This window comes from Lygodium microphyllum, chromosome 12 (genome assembly GCF_053477565.2).
Source record: "Lygodium microphyllum isolate KBCC chromosome 12, Lygodium_microphyllum_v1.1.10, whole genome shotgun sequence".
Classification (NCBI taxonomy): domain Eukaryota; kingdom Viridiplantae; phylum Streptophyta; class Polypodiopsida; order Schizaeales; family Lygodiaceae; genus Lygodium; species Lygodium microphyllum.
Window position 1 is genome coordinate 135,666,086 of NC_141146.1, and position 15,098 is coordinate 135,681,183.

General features: G+C 39.7%; 1 protein-coding gene across 2 annotated transcripts; it reads right to left on the minus strand.

Moving 5' to 3' along the window:
* Window positions 1-3,457: 3,457 nt before the first annotated feature.
* Window positions 3,458-5,921, minus strand: LOC148028317 (uncharacterized). Of its 2 annotated transcripts, none has more exons than XM_087690125.1 (2): window positions 5,794-5,921; window positions 3,458-5,611 (listed from the first exon to the last, which is right to left on the minus strand). In XM_087690125.1, the coding sequence occupies exon 2, from the start codon at window positions 5,570-5,572 to the stop codon at window positions 4,151-4,153; it is 1,422 nt and encodes a 473-aa protein (XP_087546251.1). In that variant the 5' UTR covers window positions 5,573-5,611; window positions 5,794-5,921; the 3' UTR covers window positions 3,458-4,150. The 2 variants fall into 2 exon arrangements, with proteins under 2 accessions (XP_087546251.1, XP_087546250.1); XM_087690124.1 differs by lacking the exon at window positions 5,794-5,921 and adding an exon at window positions 5,696-5,762.
* Window positions 5,922-15,098: the final 9,177 nt, after the last annotated feature.

Below are 15,098 nucleotides of genomic sequence, written 5' to 3' on the forward strand. Positions count from 1 at the left end.
AAAGGGCCCTTTTTGAGTCCATATTCCCCCTAATGTATCTAGTTGGGTCTAGGATCAATAGTGTGAGATCTCTTCCTTAGTCCAAATTGGCCAAGGTGCTTGTAGCAAGTCCCAATCGGAGCTTTGAGTTCCTCTATATCATTTGTGCTTCTAGAGGACACAGTGCAAATGGCTAACTAATAGAGCCCTTACTGTAGTGATAATGCATATTTATAGACAACCACATGAAGCTTGAACTGGCATTCCATGTGAAGGGATTGTGCTAAGCTTGTAAGTAGTTGCTATAGCATTTCCTCTTAAGTTGTGTTAGTCTCTCCTCAACCTGATTGATTGCGGCAGTCAAACTCATCCTAATTGTCTCATGTAGTCTCATGAAGGCTACCTTCATATGTGCTTGAGTTTGATGAGCTTCTACCAACTCTTTGGGTGAGCAGATTGACCACGAGATTAACAATCTAGGCATGGTTAATCTCTTTTCTATTCCTCATCTCCTCAATTTCTTGTAACTTATCTCGGAGCCCCTTCATCTCCTTGTTTTTCTCTGCAATTTGGGTTTGGAGGTCATGTAGCTATTGTGCTAAGTGCCTCAAAAACGCATGATGAGTTGTTCTCTCTTCCTCATACTTCTTCCACATTTCTATCATTTCCCTAATCGCTCGGTCCTTATCATGTTTGAACTCCTCACACAAGAGTTCTAATGTGTTAAGACCCCCTAGACTTACTATGTCCTTCTTGTGATCATTTGGAACTAGTTAAAGTCTCAACAGGTTGTTGCTTTTCTATACCAAAAGTGGCTATACCATCTTCATTCTGTTACCCCTTTCCAACTCATTGATCTGAGCCTACATGGTCTATAGAGTAGTCATGTGCGTCTGAAAACCTTCTAGCCCAATCACTAATTGTTCTTCTATGGCTTTCCCTTCTCATAGTCTCTTATGCCCTTAACAATGTCTTCCTTATCTCTCTCTGCATTGGAGACTTCATATATGTTAGAGACTCATCAATGGCACTACAAAACTCTTTTTGGTATCTTCGTTTCTTCTGACCTTTTTGGCTCATTTCCTTAAGTGGTTGTATAGTAGCCAGCTCATGCTCCTCTCTTGGTCTTTTTCCTTCATTTGGCTTACCTATGCTGCTTCTTAGGTCTCCTATAGCAGCTCCAAGAGTCCTAAGGCTATAGTAATGACCATAGTGAGAGCACCACCGTAGTGGATCATGCACAATTGGAATTGTCACATGTGCCTTGGCAAGAGACTCACAAACTTGATCCAACAAATATTTATTCAAATTCTCTGTAATTATCTTGTTAGATAATATATCTTCCATGAGGCCCTTGGGTATACTTTCTGTACGAGTGCTCGCTTTGTTGTACGTAAACAAGTGGTGGAAGACTTGAGCGATGACCCTAAGATCCTCCTCATCAATGCTAGAGAATAGCAATCCATTGGAAGTGAGATTAGGCTTACCATCCTACCTCTGGTCCACAAGAGGAGTCGTTATGGTTTTACTTTGTTTTCCTGTTCTTGGACAAAGACTTCATGCTTATTCTAAGTGCTACTTCCCCAATTTTTTAATTCTCACCTCTCCAGTATCCATGACACTTGTTCTAGTCTTAGGATCATAGTTTTGAACAAAGTTGTAACAATTGGTATAGTGAATAGGCCCATTATTTGCCCTAACATAGTCTCGTAGCCCACATTTAGCCACAAACTCCCTAGTTTTAGGCCCATTATTTACCCTAACAGAGTCTTGTAGCCCACATTTAGCCGCAAACTCCCTAGTTTTAGGATACCTATAGATAATGTGTTCAAAGTTGGCAAGATAACAAAACTTTGTAGCTCTAACCCAAAGTCTGAACTCATTGCACTGCTCTAGTGTGAACACAAAGTGCTATGGTTATAATAAACACAAGTAAGAGTTTCCTTACGTTCAAGAAAACCTTTGGTGCTTTGAAAAGTTTTTTTTTTTCGTAATGGGAAAAGTTTTATTACGAAAAAATTGTAGATATTTGCATCATCATGTAAGATAAACAAGGGAGAGTCTAATTTAAGCTAACTTCACTATGGAATAATGGCTAAGGTCTTTGCAAAATTCCAACATTTGGAGCAAACTTCTTGGCTCATTTGAGGACAGTCAACATTATAATTTTGCACTACATGAAGGTTTGTATAATGTAATGGACCTATTGATACTACCATAGACCTTGCGATTCTTGAACATCCTAATATCTCTGATTACTACCACCTTGATGATGTTCCTAGCCTTGCAAGACTCTTCATTGAGCTCATAGCTCTCTCCCAAAGAGAGCTAGCCCCATTGAAACAAGAACATCAAACTTAGTGTTGGGATGGGTATTGAAACACGAACATCAAACTTAGTGTTGGGGACCCACCTCTTGATTTTCCCGCAGTGTCCTAGTCTCTTGCCAATCCCAAAAACGACGTTCTTCTATTTCTTCTTGTGACCTACAAAGATGCAAACAAGAAGATAGGTTGCAATATGATACGAAAGAGGTTTGGTAAATCTTTTTAAAATAGATTGAGTGGAACTACATTACATTAAAATTATTGGAGTGGTCCACAATACACCCCTACATTGAAGAAAAAGAAAAAAGGCATGACGGTGGGAGAATACAACTCCGTCATCCATGCTACGTTAGTCTCAAAAGTACCCAAATTTCAAAACATTGTGAGATATTCGGATCCTTCCTTGGTAAATATTAATGAACATGCTCGCCTCACATTTTAAGCAAATGTAGGAAACATGCTAACTTCAGGCATGCTTTTCTACTCTCTCTCTCTCTCTCTCTCATCCTTTTGTGTTTGTGTCGAATCTTGAAATCATCAAAAAACGTGCGCAGCGAACGATTTAAACGAGAGATTGGCAGCTGCTTTCAATTAAACAATTCAATGCCCCTTAACAAATCGTGAGCTTTATTAGCAACAGAAAGAACAGATTTTTTAGCCTATACAAGAACCTTCAATAATTGTCCATTTGCAGTTTTCATTTAAGATTTTGCAGGTTTCTTGCTCAAAATATAAGCTAAGATGACCCTAGATTTTACAATAGAAAAGCCCTCTCTCCCAACATTTCAAGCTTATTTTGCCTTTAAAATCACCTTCTCCCCGAAAGTTTCAAGGCCTTTTTTCCGAATTATACCTTAACCATTTGTGGCTTTCCTGAGATTTTGCAGGCTATAACATGACTAAAATGACCCTAGATTTTCACAATGAAAAACCTTACCCCTTGGAATTTCAAGGATTCCTTTCAAATTTAACAATTCACTTTGACAGTAAACCTCAAATTTTCATTAACACTGCGTTTAACATATTAAAGCTAACACCCACCTACTTACTAAAACCACTGTGTTTAACAGGTTTAAGCTGATATCCATCTACTGACTGAAAACACTGTGTTTAACAGGCTAGAGCTGATATCAATCAACTTTCAAGATTTCTCCTGCCAATTGCTTGCTTTCGGTTCTACCTTTTCTTTTAACAACAACATTACATCGGTAGACTCAACTCCTTGGAATGCGTTGCTACTTTAACCTGGGGAAGGGAAGGGGAAGGTGATCATTCATATGCCTGTGCAAACAATCTGGGAAAAGTTATCCTCTGGTAACTTTGTCCAAGCTATATGATCAAGGCTGATTAGCAGATGTCCTTACACAAGTGTCAACCTGCAAACTGTCAAGGTGATCATTCTGAGATTTATACAGCGTACAAAAACCTGCAAAACCTTGATGTTGGCAAGGTTTCTCCTGAATTCAGGTTTTTGGGGTCATCAGAATTTTGAATTAGGAAGATCTCCAAACATTGCAAGGTTTTGCTCTAAACTTGACAGTTCACTCGACACTGAGTTCTAAAAAGTTTTGTGTCCAGATGGTTGAATGAAAGATCTCCAAACATCACAAGGTTTTGATCTAAATTTGACAGAGTTCACATGACACTGAACCTTCAGTTTTTGGGGTACATCCAACTGATGCCAAAATTATCCATTTCTTACAAAAGGGGGGGGAGGGGGCGCGCAGCTCTGAGGTGAAGCTGCTCCAGCATATCAAGGAGGGCCATAGCCTCTACCAGTAATGGTCAGGTCAGTGCCAACTACATGTAGGTGGATTACAGGATTAAAAACATACACCCATCTATCAAGGTGAAGTGTTGAACAGCCTGCAGATTGTTTCTGCCTTTTGCAGACCACCTTGACAGAAGTCATACCGCGGTGGGCAGTTCTGGAGGCAGTTGTCTACAAAGCTAGCAGTGAGCCTGTGCTCCGAGAACATGTCCATAAAAGGGGCAGGCAAAGTACCACTCAAGTAATTGCCATCTAACAGAAGCCTCTCTAGAGGCTGCACTCCCACTGCTCTTGGCACAACCTTGACCGCGTATTCGGGAGGGATGAGCCCATTCAAGAAGTTGTACCGCAATGACAATGATGACAGATGCTTCATCCTTGTAAAAAAGGCCGGGAGTGGGCCCGTAATCACATTGTAGCTCAGGTCCAATGCCACCAGTTGACTGTCTGCAGCACGTTTTGGATGGACTCTCAATTGACTGAATCTGTTGGAGGACAGATTCAATTGCTGCAAGCTCGGGTGAGCCAACAGCATATCACCGACACATCCAACCAAACGGTTGCCACTCAGGTCTAGTACGTTGAGCTGCTCAAGGGCCAAGATGGCTTTAGGCACCTTGCCAGAAAGAAGATTGTTCCGCAAACACACAGAGCATAGTGATGATGGTAGGCTCCTCTGCATTAACGAGCCACTAAAATGGTTGTCTGATGCATCAAAGTACTGCAATTGCACAAGATTGCTGAAATCAGGTAAGTGCCCTGAGAATCTGTTTTCCTCAAGGCGCAGTTCGGTGAGCTGCATCAAGCTATTGAGGGAGGCAGGTAATTGCCCCTCGAAACGGTTGCCAGCAAGGTTGAGGGTTTGCAAATTCACCAAACCTTGTACACAGGCAGGCACATTCCCATCAAACATGTTGTAGGACACATCCAGGAGCACTAGCTGAGAGAGCCTCCCTATGCTGTTTGGGAGTGGCCCCGCAAGCGCATTGCCCGAGACTTTGAGAACCTGCAGCGCCGAGAGATTGCCAATCCATGGTGAGAGGGTCCCTCCATAGCCTGCACTGTCCAACTGCAGAGATGTCACCCTCTGTATGCCATCTGTGCTAGGGACCACCGCGCAATCGAATCCGCACATGAATGTTTCCTTGAATCTGTTCTCACAGGGGTCCACAGAGAAATCCCAGCTAGCCAGGCATGAACTTGGATGGATTGTGGAGGGATCTATGGAAGCTTTCACTTGCATCATGGCTGCGACATCGCCGGGGTGGGTGACGGCTTGGATTCCTTCAGATGGCAAGAGAAGCCACAGGTCCGCAACCAAGAGGAAGATCCAAACTGAAGGGCTGCCATGGGTCTGCATGTCTGCAGTCGATGGAGGGAAACCGCCTACAAGACCCAAAGGAACATAGGGGCATGTGACAAGCATATAAACACACACGCACCCCATGCCTCTCCGCCTTCGCCCCTCTCTCGTGTGACAGGAAAGGCCTGCCATCTTTCTGATTATTCATCTCGGACATGAAAGACATCATCCCTGTGCATGTGAGCAAAAGAAAATTAAATCGTACAGAAGATAGAGAAACAGATATTTACATCCCGCATGTGAATTTTCTCTTACAGAAACAGAACAGGAGCGTCATCACTTTTCCCCCACTGTTTGAGTGGGCTGCCAGTGAAACGTATGTACCAGAGTACACACACACACACATTGTATACCTACACAGTGCACACACTCCTCGAGGCACAATTCTCTCTCTTTCCGGCAGAATTTTACAGTAGAGTAAAAGTAGGAAAGACGAGAGAGAGAGAGAGAGAGAGTGAGTGTGTGTGTGTCTGTCAGGAAAGGTGTGCCGAAGGACTGCCATGCTCTAACCTTTTATTATCGCACAATATCCAGCCAAGGAACCAAAGCAAGCGCCGAGGATAGCTTTGTCTTTGAGGCAATAGATGATCGATACCTCCATGTGTGCGCTAGGCCCCTTCGAAGTGGGAGCACTTCACTGTGTTCACTCAACAATCCATTTCTCATCTTTCTCTCTCATTTTTTTTTCTTTGTTTTTAAAATTTTAATTTTTTCTCTCTCCTTATATTATCCCCCCTCTCTCCTCTCTTTTTCTTTTCTCTCTCTATTTTTTTTTCTTTTTTTCCTCTCTCTTTTTATTCTCTTTTTAAATTTTCTCTTCTTTCTTTCTCTTTCTCTCTCCTTATCTTCTCTTTGCACTTTTCTTATTTCTCTCTCTCTTCTCTTTTTTTATTATCTCTTTCTCTTTTTAAATCTTATTTTTCCTCTCTCTATAATTCTCTCTACATGTTCCCTCCCTTTCTCTCTCTCTCTCTCTCTCTCTCTCCTTCTTCTTCTTCTTCTTCTTTCACTTTCTCCCCCCCTTTCAGTCCCACTTAAATTATGTAAATTTTATATTTTCCCTATATAAAATTCTCTCTCTATGTTTATACTCTCTCTCTCTCTCTCTCCGCCCATTTTTCTTCTCCTCCCTTGTCTCCTAATTTTCCTTTTCTTCTTCTCTCCCTCTCTCTTTTAAATTTTATCTTTTCTCTCTCTCTTCCCCCTCTCTCATTCTATCTCTCAAACAATATTTAAATTAAAAAAAAGCTTTTCTATTTTCTCTTTTTTCCCATCTCTCTTTTTCTTTTCCTCTTTCTTCTTCTCTCTTTCTCTCTCTCTTCCTTCTCTCTTCTCTTTTTTCCTTTTTTTTCTCTTTAAATTTTTTTCTTTTATCTTTCTTTTAAATTTTATATTTCCTCTCTCTATAATTCTCTCTCTGTGTTCAAATTCTCTCTCTTTTTTTTAATTTATCGCTCTCCTTTTCTTCTTTCTTTCTCCCCCCTCTCTCCTCCCTTTTCATTTTTTCTTTTCCTCTCTCTTTTTTCTTTTAAATTTTATATTTCCTCTCTCTATAATTCTTTCTCTCTGTACCCCCCTCTCTCCCTCCCTCTCTTCTTTCTTTTTTGCTCTTTGTATATTTCACACACACACACACACACACTCTCTCTCTCTCTCTCTCTCTCTCTCTCTCTCTCTCACTCATAATTAGATTAAACTTTTTAATTTAAACTTTCTTTTTAATTAAAATAGAGAGAGAGAGAGAGAGAACGAGAACCTAGGCCCTACACATGAGAGAGAGGAGGAAAGAGGGAGAAGAAAAATGTTTAATTTAAAAAATACTATTCTCTTTCCTATCTCCCCCCCCCTTCCTCTCTTCTTCTTCTTCTTATTCTCTCTCTCTCTCTCTCTCTCTCTCTCTCTCTCTCTCTCTCTCATAGTTAGATTAGAAAAATTATGTTTGAAAAGTTTAAATTAAAAAGTTTAATCTAACTCTATGTTTGTGTGTGAGAGAGAGAACCTAGGCCCTACACATAAAAAAGAGAGGGGCGAGAAATTTAATTAAAAAAAGAAAGAGAGATTATAAGTGAGAGAGAGAAGAGGGGATTTTAATTTAAAAAATGGAGGGGGTGCTTTAATGAAAAAAGAAAGGGAAAAGAGAAAATGAGAGATTACACGTAAGGAAGAGGGGAGGGGAGGGGGTTTAAATTGAAAAAGGGAGGTTTGGAAAAAGGAGTAAGTTCAGGAAGCTCTCTGGAGGTCCAGGGCTTTCTGAAAATAATATAGTAGTAAGATTAAGGCTTCCAAGCTACTCGAATTTGCTCGAGAGGAGGAAAACCATAGCACAAAATGAAGAGGCTTATTGTCCTTTTTAAAAGTGAAATATGAATATGTATTTTATTAACAAAATGTATAGCTTTGATAACGAACATTTGTTTTATGATAGTGAACTTGGGAACGTTCAAGTCTTTCATTATATTTCTTAATTATAATTTTATTATTATTATTTGACTATTACTATTAGGAATGTTGCCCATGAAAACTTCAAGAGAGGTGAATAGGAAGCTATAAGCATGTGGCTGGTGTACTAGTGATTTTCTTTCCTACATGCATGTCCTCATGCATGTAGTAGAAGAGGGGTTCTGAGCAAGCTCAAAGCCTGTAGAGGATGATACTATGGTGCAAATAAGAAAACCTTGTGATGCAATGGAGCTTGATTCTATATCGGTGCTCAAGAGTAGACAGTGTGTTATGGTGGGAATGGAGAAAGCATTCCACTCAGACTTGTAGTTTCTTAACAATTGGGTCAATGCTAAGTCTCTCAATAGTTGTTGTTGAGTGGTGCATGCTCCTACAACTTTCTCTCTACCTCGTGTCAAACAACGTTACGTCGTGTATTCCAAAGCAAGTGTCTTTTTCTACTTCATGTCTAGAGTTCCATTAGAGGTGGAGTTCAAGAAAGTGTTTAATCAAATCAATAAGGCCCATGCTAGCCTACAATAGTTGTGTCTCACATGCAAGGGTTTCTTCTTTGCCCTTCTATCTTCCTCGATAAAGCATAGTATTCCAAGGTAATATGGTTTATGTCCTACCATGGTTAGAGCCAACGTATTTGTAGACAAAGTTTTAGGCCACGAACACCTGTGAGGATCTCTTTTGCCTCCCTTCTTTGAAAGGGAAGGTGGGCAGCAATTATTGAAGTGCTAGAAAGGTGCCGAAAAATTCCTATGGTCTCATACAACCTTATAAACGTGCTTGGTTTTTATGGGATAGAAGGAAGTTACCACCTAATGTGAAAAGGAGAAGACCTCTATTATCTATAATGTCAAAAATTGTTGCAAAACACCCTAAGACTAGTCCAATTAGGTTTGGAAAAGAGAGATAAAATCCCTGCAAGCAGTGGTGGTTTTGGAAGTGCAAAGAATAACAGTGTCAAGAGTGCCCCTCCCAAAGCAATGGAGAATGGTAAGGAGAAGCAAGCTGATGTCACCCTCAAGTCACAAAATGGAATGAATAGAGTTGAGGGAGGGGAGGCTCACTAGAACTTCAAAACCACCAGGAAAAAAATGGCCCATCCTAGTAAAAAAAGGGAAAGGGTCACAAAAATCTCCTCTTAGGGGCAAACAATCAACATCTCATAAGAAAATGCCACAAAAATCACTCATGGTAGAGAAGATATATAGGCCTGAAATTTTGGTGCTCTAGGAGATTAAGCTAGAAAATTGTGATTTGGAGAACTTAGCTTTTGATGATTATATTGCTTGCACCATGTTGTAGCGAGGGATTGTGCTGGTTTTCTTTTTAAAATTAAAACCTTCTTAAGGCCCAAGAAACTTTGGGTCAAAGGCACACCTTACATCATTGGGGTTTCGGTCTTGTTCAACCATGAAATAATTGACATAGTTAGTTTCTATGTCCCAAATGTTTTAGTCGAATATGTACGGAATCTAAACAATGGAATATCTAAAATTAGTCTAAATTTTGGATCTTTTAGATGCCTATTGGATGCCTTTTTTTAATTCTTCTTATCAAGTTCCTTTGCAATGCACATGCAATATATATATGCGCTCTTTAAATTGGTCCCTTTTGAAACACTAGAGATGTATTTCAGGGACTTGAGTTCACCTACTAGACATCACTCTACTTTGTAGCATCCAAAGCTTTTAACCTCCAAGGTTCACCCATCCCTTTGCTCACTTATGATTTGGGGTATATTCATTTAATGGAAAACCTAATGCAATGTTTCCTAGAATGCACACATATTATAAGCATGTAGCACTCTTGGTTTGACACAATAAAATTATTAGCATTAGTAAATTTACAATATAAATACATTGCTCACCTCAAAGGACCCTAGAGAAAATATATTATTCTCAGATTAGACACTACTTTATTATAGATCGCCTCTCTTGTTGCTCCATAATACATAAGTTCCTACATGATTTAGAAAGAAGCCAAAGCATGAAAATCTCTAGTGATACAATATTAACTCAAGGATGTTGCCTCTTTGATTTATTGACAGGTCCCCCTTCACTTGGCATAGTCTACACACAGATTCAACTTGGCGAGCATGATTTACTACTAATGGTTAGTAGATGAAAATTGATGGAAGAATGAGAATTCTTTTAGATGTTCTCTAGTCAAATCACTCCCCATTTATGATTATATTTAGGAATGCATGCACTAGAAGACCTAAAGATGCCCCCCCAAACCTTTAAATTCAACACGTTCTTCTTGCAAGATAGAAACTTTGTCAACAAAATTAAGAAATCTTGGTTAGAGACAACTAAGGAAGTGGTAAACCCTTTTGAAAGATGGTGACTATGTGCAAGATGTGATAGCTGTGTTGAAAATATGAAAGATGGAGCAAGAGTGAGAGCATAAGCGAAAGCAAGAGGAAATAAGAGCTATGGAGGTTCAAGCAAGAGACAACAATATGGTATGTGGGAACTCCAACAATAGTCACAATGTGTGACTTGCCTCCCTTATTCTATTATTATAGAAAGAATGTACAGGCATTGTGTACAAAGTAAATACAGGTGACTAGCTAGACATATGTAGCCATTAACCCCAATAACCTCCCACTTAAAGGCAAGTGTACCTAAGTATGAAGAAAACAAGAAAAAAGTGGCACAATACAATGTATACATATAAGTACAATAGGATAAGAAATAGACATCATCTCATCCTATGCCTATGAAGTTCCTAAGGAAGGCATAACATTCCACTAGGAGACTTTTAGTTAGTATATTTATAGGATTATGTATAGGTCTTGAGAAGCTCTATTTGCTTATCCTCATAACCAAATCTTTGATAAAGTGGTAACAGACCTCAATATGTGTGGTCTTTGCATGAAAGACCGGATAATGTGCCAATTGTTGGGGGTAAAAGTGCTTATGCCTAGCCGTCCATGTATTAGTTACACTAAAAATACTCACACAACTATATACTATAGGTAGTGGGCGCCTATCATTGTCACTTCATATTTTATTCTTTTAGTGACATTTGAATAAGAAAAGGCCAGTTACACATTGTGACTGTTGGAGTTCCCACATGCGGTCTCTCTTGATCTTGCTCTCTTGCTCTCTTGCTCCTTCCACCATAGCTATTGCTTCCACTCAGTACTTCCACCCTTCAACTGGTATCAAAATTGAGATTGAGGATATCTTCCCTTTAGTTTACTTCAATCTAGACATGGAAGCTTTAGCTCTTCATCAATAGTAGCCATGGCTTCTTCCATTTGAGGTAACCATTGATGCTTCACTACTCTAGCACTTATCAAGGCTTATTGAGGCTTTCTCCAAAGCTTGAATAGACTTGCTGGAGTACCCCTGAGTGCCTTCTCAATCCCATTACCTTCAACATTGGTAGCAATAAATAGATTAGCAATCAGTGTGATTGCATGTGCAAATCTTGCTTTGTCTCTCTTATCAATATGACCAACACAATAAGCTCCTAAAGCTCTCCTGCACTTGGCCACACTCTTGGCAACTTCCTCAGGTTCCATTGGAGCACTCCTTGTCGTGATCATAACTCTACTTACTGTTGTATATAACAGCATAACTATTGTAATATACCTAAAACAGTGTCCACTTAGATACTATGGCTCCCACATTACTCTATTGATGCTCATTTGATGTTGGCACACTAGTAGATGTTTGTTGAAGATGCTTTGTGGGCCACATTGAGCTCACTTGGATTAGTTTGTAGAGATTGTTTCATGTTGCTGGAATAACAAGGCAACACACTATTCTATTAGTGATCTTGTATGCCTATTGCCATTGGATGCTTCTCGATCACTTTGAATGCTGCACTAGTGTATACCATTGATGTTACACGCTTGGAGCTGGGTTTTATTGACATTTGCTATCATTCATTGTTATGGATGCTACTTGCTTGCCACAGTAAGAGCTTTGTAGACTACTTGGGTCCCATGCTTTTGGATATCTTTCATATGGATCTTGATTGCTAGATGCCATACACATGAGCTTCTTATGCTTGTTCGCATTTGACCTTTGCTCAAATGGGAGTAGCTACTTGACACTTGGATGTTACATAGAGCACTTGATATTTTTAGTTGAGCTTGAGTGTATTACAGTGAGATGCTAGGACTCATCGTAACATGGACATGCTCTCTTGATATGTATTGGATGCAATTACCCTATCGTGGGCTGATTTAATCTCTTGACTTGGACCTGGCACTTATGTTTGTCAGTGTGTTGTCAATGGTATTTATATGTTTCTCGGTTATGTATTGAGATTTGCTCAGTGGGTTATGCATTTGGTAGTTATCTTCATTTACCCTTGAGACCTACCATGCGCATGATGTCTATGCCTATTGCATGTATAGTTATTGACATGGTTTCTAGCTTTTTCATCAGTTGGTTGTTGACCTATTGTTGCAGTTTATTACATCAACCTATCATTTTTTATCTATGCATTCTTTATGAGAGCAATCAATGTACTTGAAGTTTCTTGATTGTAGTTTTGTGGAAGCTCATTACATTGGCAATCTTTCTTGTATACAGCTTCGTTTGGCAATGGTTTTGGGGCTGATTCATAGAAATTATAGCAGCTTGTTTTGCCCTTGTGTGCACTTGCTTGTCTCATTATGGATGGTGGTTCTCATGACAATGCTACCTTCAATATTGAAAAACTAGATGGGACTACTAACTATAGCTATTGGAAGACAAATATGGTGGATTTTAGTGTAAAAATTGCAGGTTAGACCACAAGAAAACGAGGGTGCCAAACCCAAAAAAATTGATGTTGAGGATTGGATTGAACTAGATGAGTTATGTAGGTCCACAATCATTTTATCACTCTTCAAGAAATTTCACTACAATGTTGTGATTGACAATCACACTGCATATTAGCTTTGGAAGTATATTAAGAATCTTTATGATGAGGAGAGTCCTTCATCTCAAATGTATTGGTTGAAACAATTGATGGACCTTTGCATGCAAGAAGGGACTTCTATGTCTACACATTTGAAATGAGCTTCACTCCATTATCAACCATCTAGCTTCATAGGAGATTAAGTTCAAGGATACTTTGTATCCTTTATTTCTGCTTGGTATACTACCTGAGTTGTGGGACACTTTCCATAGGGCTCTATGTGCTAACACTTCAAAGGACGGGCTGAAATTGTAGGATGTTGAGAGTGCCCTCTTGACAGAAGAGGTGAATAGAAAGAATGTGGATGCTTCATGTACATCACATGCATTGACTATGAGAACCAGCAAGATGGCAAAGGCCATGGTAGATACTCTCAAAGGTCTCAATTTAGGACATGTGGACAGTCTCCCAATAAGTCACATGGCCATACGTCTAATCTTACTTGCAATTATTGTGGGAAAGTAGGTCATATTCGGCCACCGTATCATAAAATGCACAAAGACACTTACAAGGAAAAGGGTAAAGAGAAAGTGCAAGAGAAGAATCGTGATCATCGCGTTGTGCCTAGCAAGTCTAGTGTCAAGATTGAAGATATTAATATGGTGTAGCCTAATGTGTCTGATGATCTCATATTGGCAACCTCTTCCTTTGATGCTTGATAGCTGATTGATGCTTTTTAGGATATAGTCAACATTGATTGATTGATTTAGGAGCTTACTTTCATGTGTCCCCTCATAGAGAGTGGTTTCAATCCTATCACAATATGACCTGATCTGTTCATTTGGGTAATGACCTAGCATTGGATATAGTTGCTATTGGTGATGTTGAGCTTTTGGGTCTCATGAAGAGCCTTATCTCTGCTATCACCTTGGATGATGCATGCTATTTTGTTTCTTTTGGTGGTTTCTCATAGAAGATTACTTGTGGGAATCTTGTTATTGCACATAGTGGTAAGTCTAGTATCCCTTGCTTGTATTTGGGTTAGTTGACCGTATTTTGGCAGTGGATGTAGTTCCACATGTATTTCTTTGGCATCATGCCTTAGGCACATGTCTTTGAAAGGAATGACAATGCTTACCAGTTTGTAATATCTTCCACCCCTAGACTATATGTGTTTTGAGTCTTGGTAGACAAACACATAGTACACATAAAAAGGGGGTTGATGAAGTTACTACTGCCATACACTTGATCAATAAGTCCCCTTGCATTGTTATTGATTGCCAAGTTGCAGAGAAGGTATGGACTAGGAAACCTCATCATATTATCATTTTCATGTCTTTAGTTGTGAGGTGTTCTACTATATTTCCAAGGACAAGTGCAATAAGTTGGATCCTAGTCCATGAAATGTATCTTTTTAAATTATGGGGATGCAAGTGAGATGGGCTATCACCTATGGGATTCGCAAGCTGGCAGGTTATTTGCCAACCGCAGCCCTGATGTAGTTTTCCATGAGGAAAAGATGCATAAGCAGCATGAACAGGTAGTTGAGGCAGCACACAAGGCGATGTTTTAGGAGGAGCCTCCTACTCCTGTATAACAATCTAGACAACTTGCAATAGTTGATGTTCCGGTAGCCTGGGATCCACTTGTTGTGCAAGATTAGCCTACTTTGAGACGCTTCAACCTGAGCTCTTTATGCCCTCAATGGAATATGTTATGGTGACAGATGCATGTGAGCCTCTCTCTTACGATGAGGCCATGTCAAATATGATAGTCACTCATGGGACAAGACTATGAAGTTAGAGTTAGACTCTTTGTAAAAAAACCACACCTAGGATTTGGTTCCTTTGCCTAGTGGTAAAAAGGCATTTCCGTGCAAGTGGGTATACAAGTTGAAAATTATCCCTACATGCCCCAAAGCTCACTTATAAGGCCATAATGGTAGCTAAGGGTTTCAAGCAGGAACACGGTGTTGGCTTAAATGAAGTATTTTCTCCTATGATCAAGATGACAACCCTATGCTTGGTACTAGCATTGGTTACTCTAGAGCTAACTCTAGAGCTCGACCTTTGTCAGATGGATGTAAAGACAACTTTTCTATGTGGGGACTTGCATAATAAGATTTATATGCAATAACCTAAGGGCTTTAAGGAAAAGGTAGGGAGCACCTAGTGTGCACGTTGAGAAAGACCACAAGTTCGATGCTTTTATGCATTCATAGGGATATACCCATAGTGATATGGATCCGTTTTATATCCGAAGAAGGCCCATGATGGTAGCCTTATGATTTTGGTACTCTATGTGGATGATATGTTGATTGATGGGAGTGCTCATGATGAGC

Excerpts from the sequence above, each read along its gene's own strand:
- LOC148028317 (XM_087690125.1), bottom strand. The coding sequence starts at position 5,572 with ATGGCAGGCCTTTCCTGTCACACGAGAGAGGGGCGAAGGCGGAGAGGC.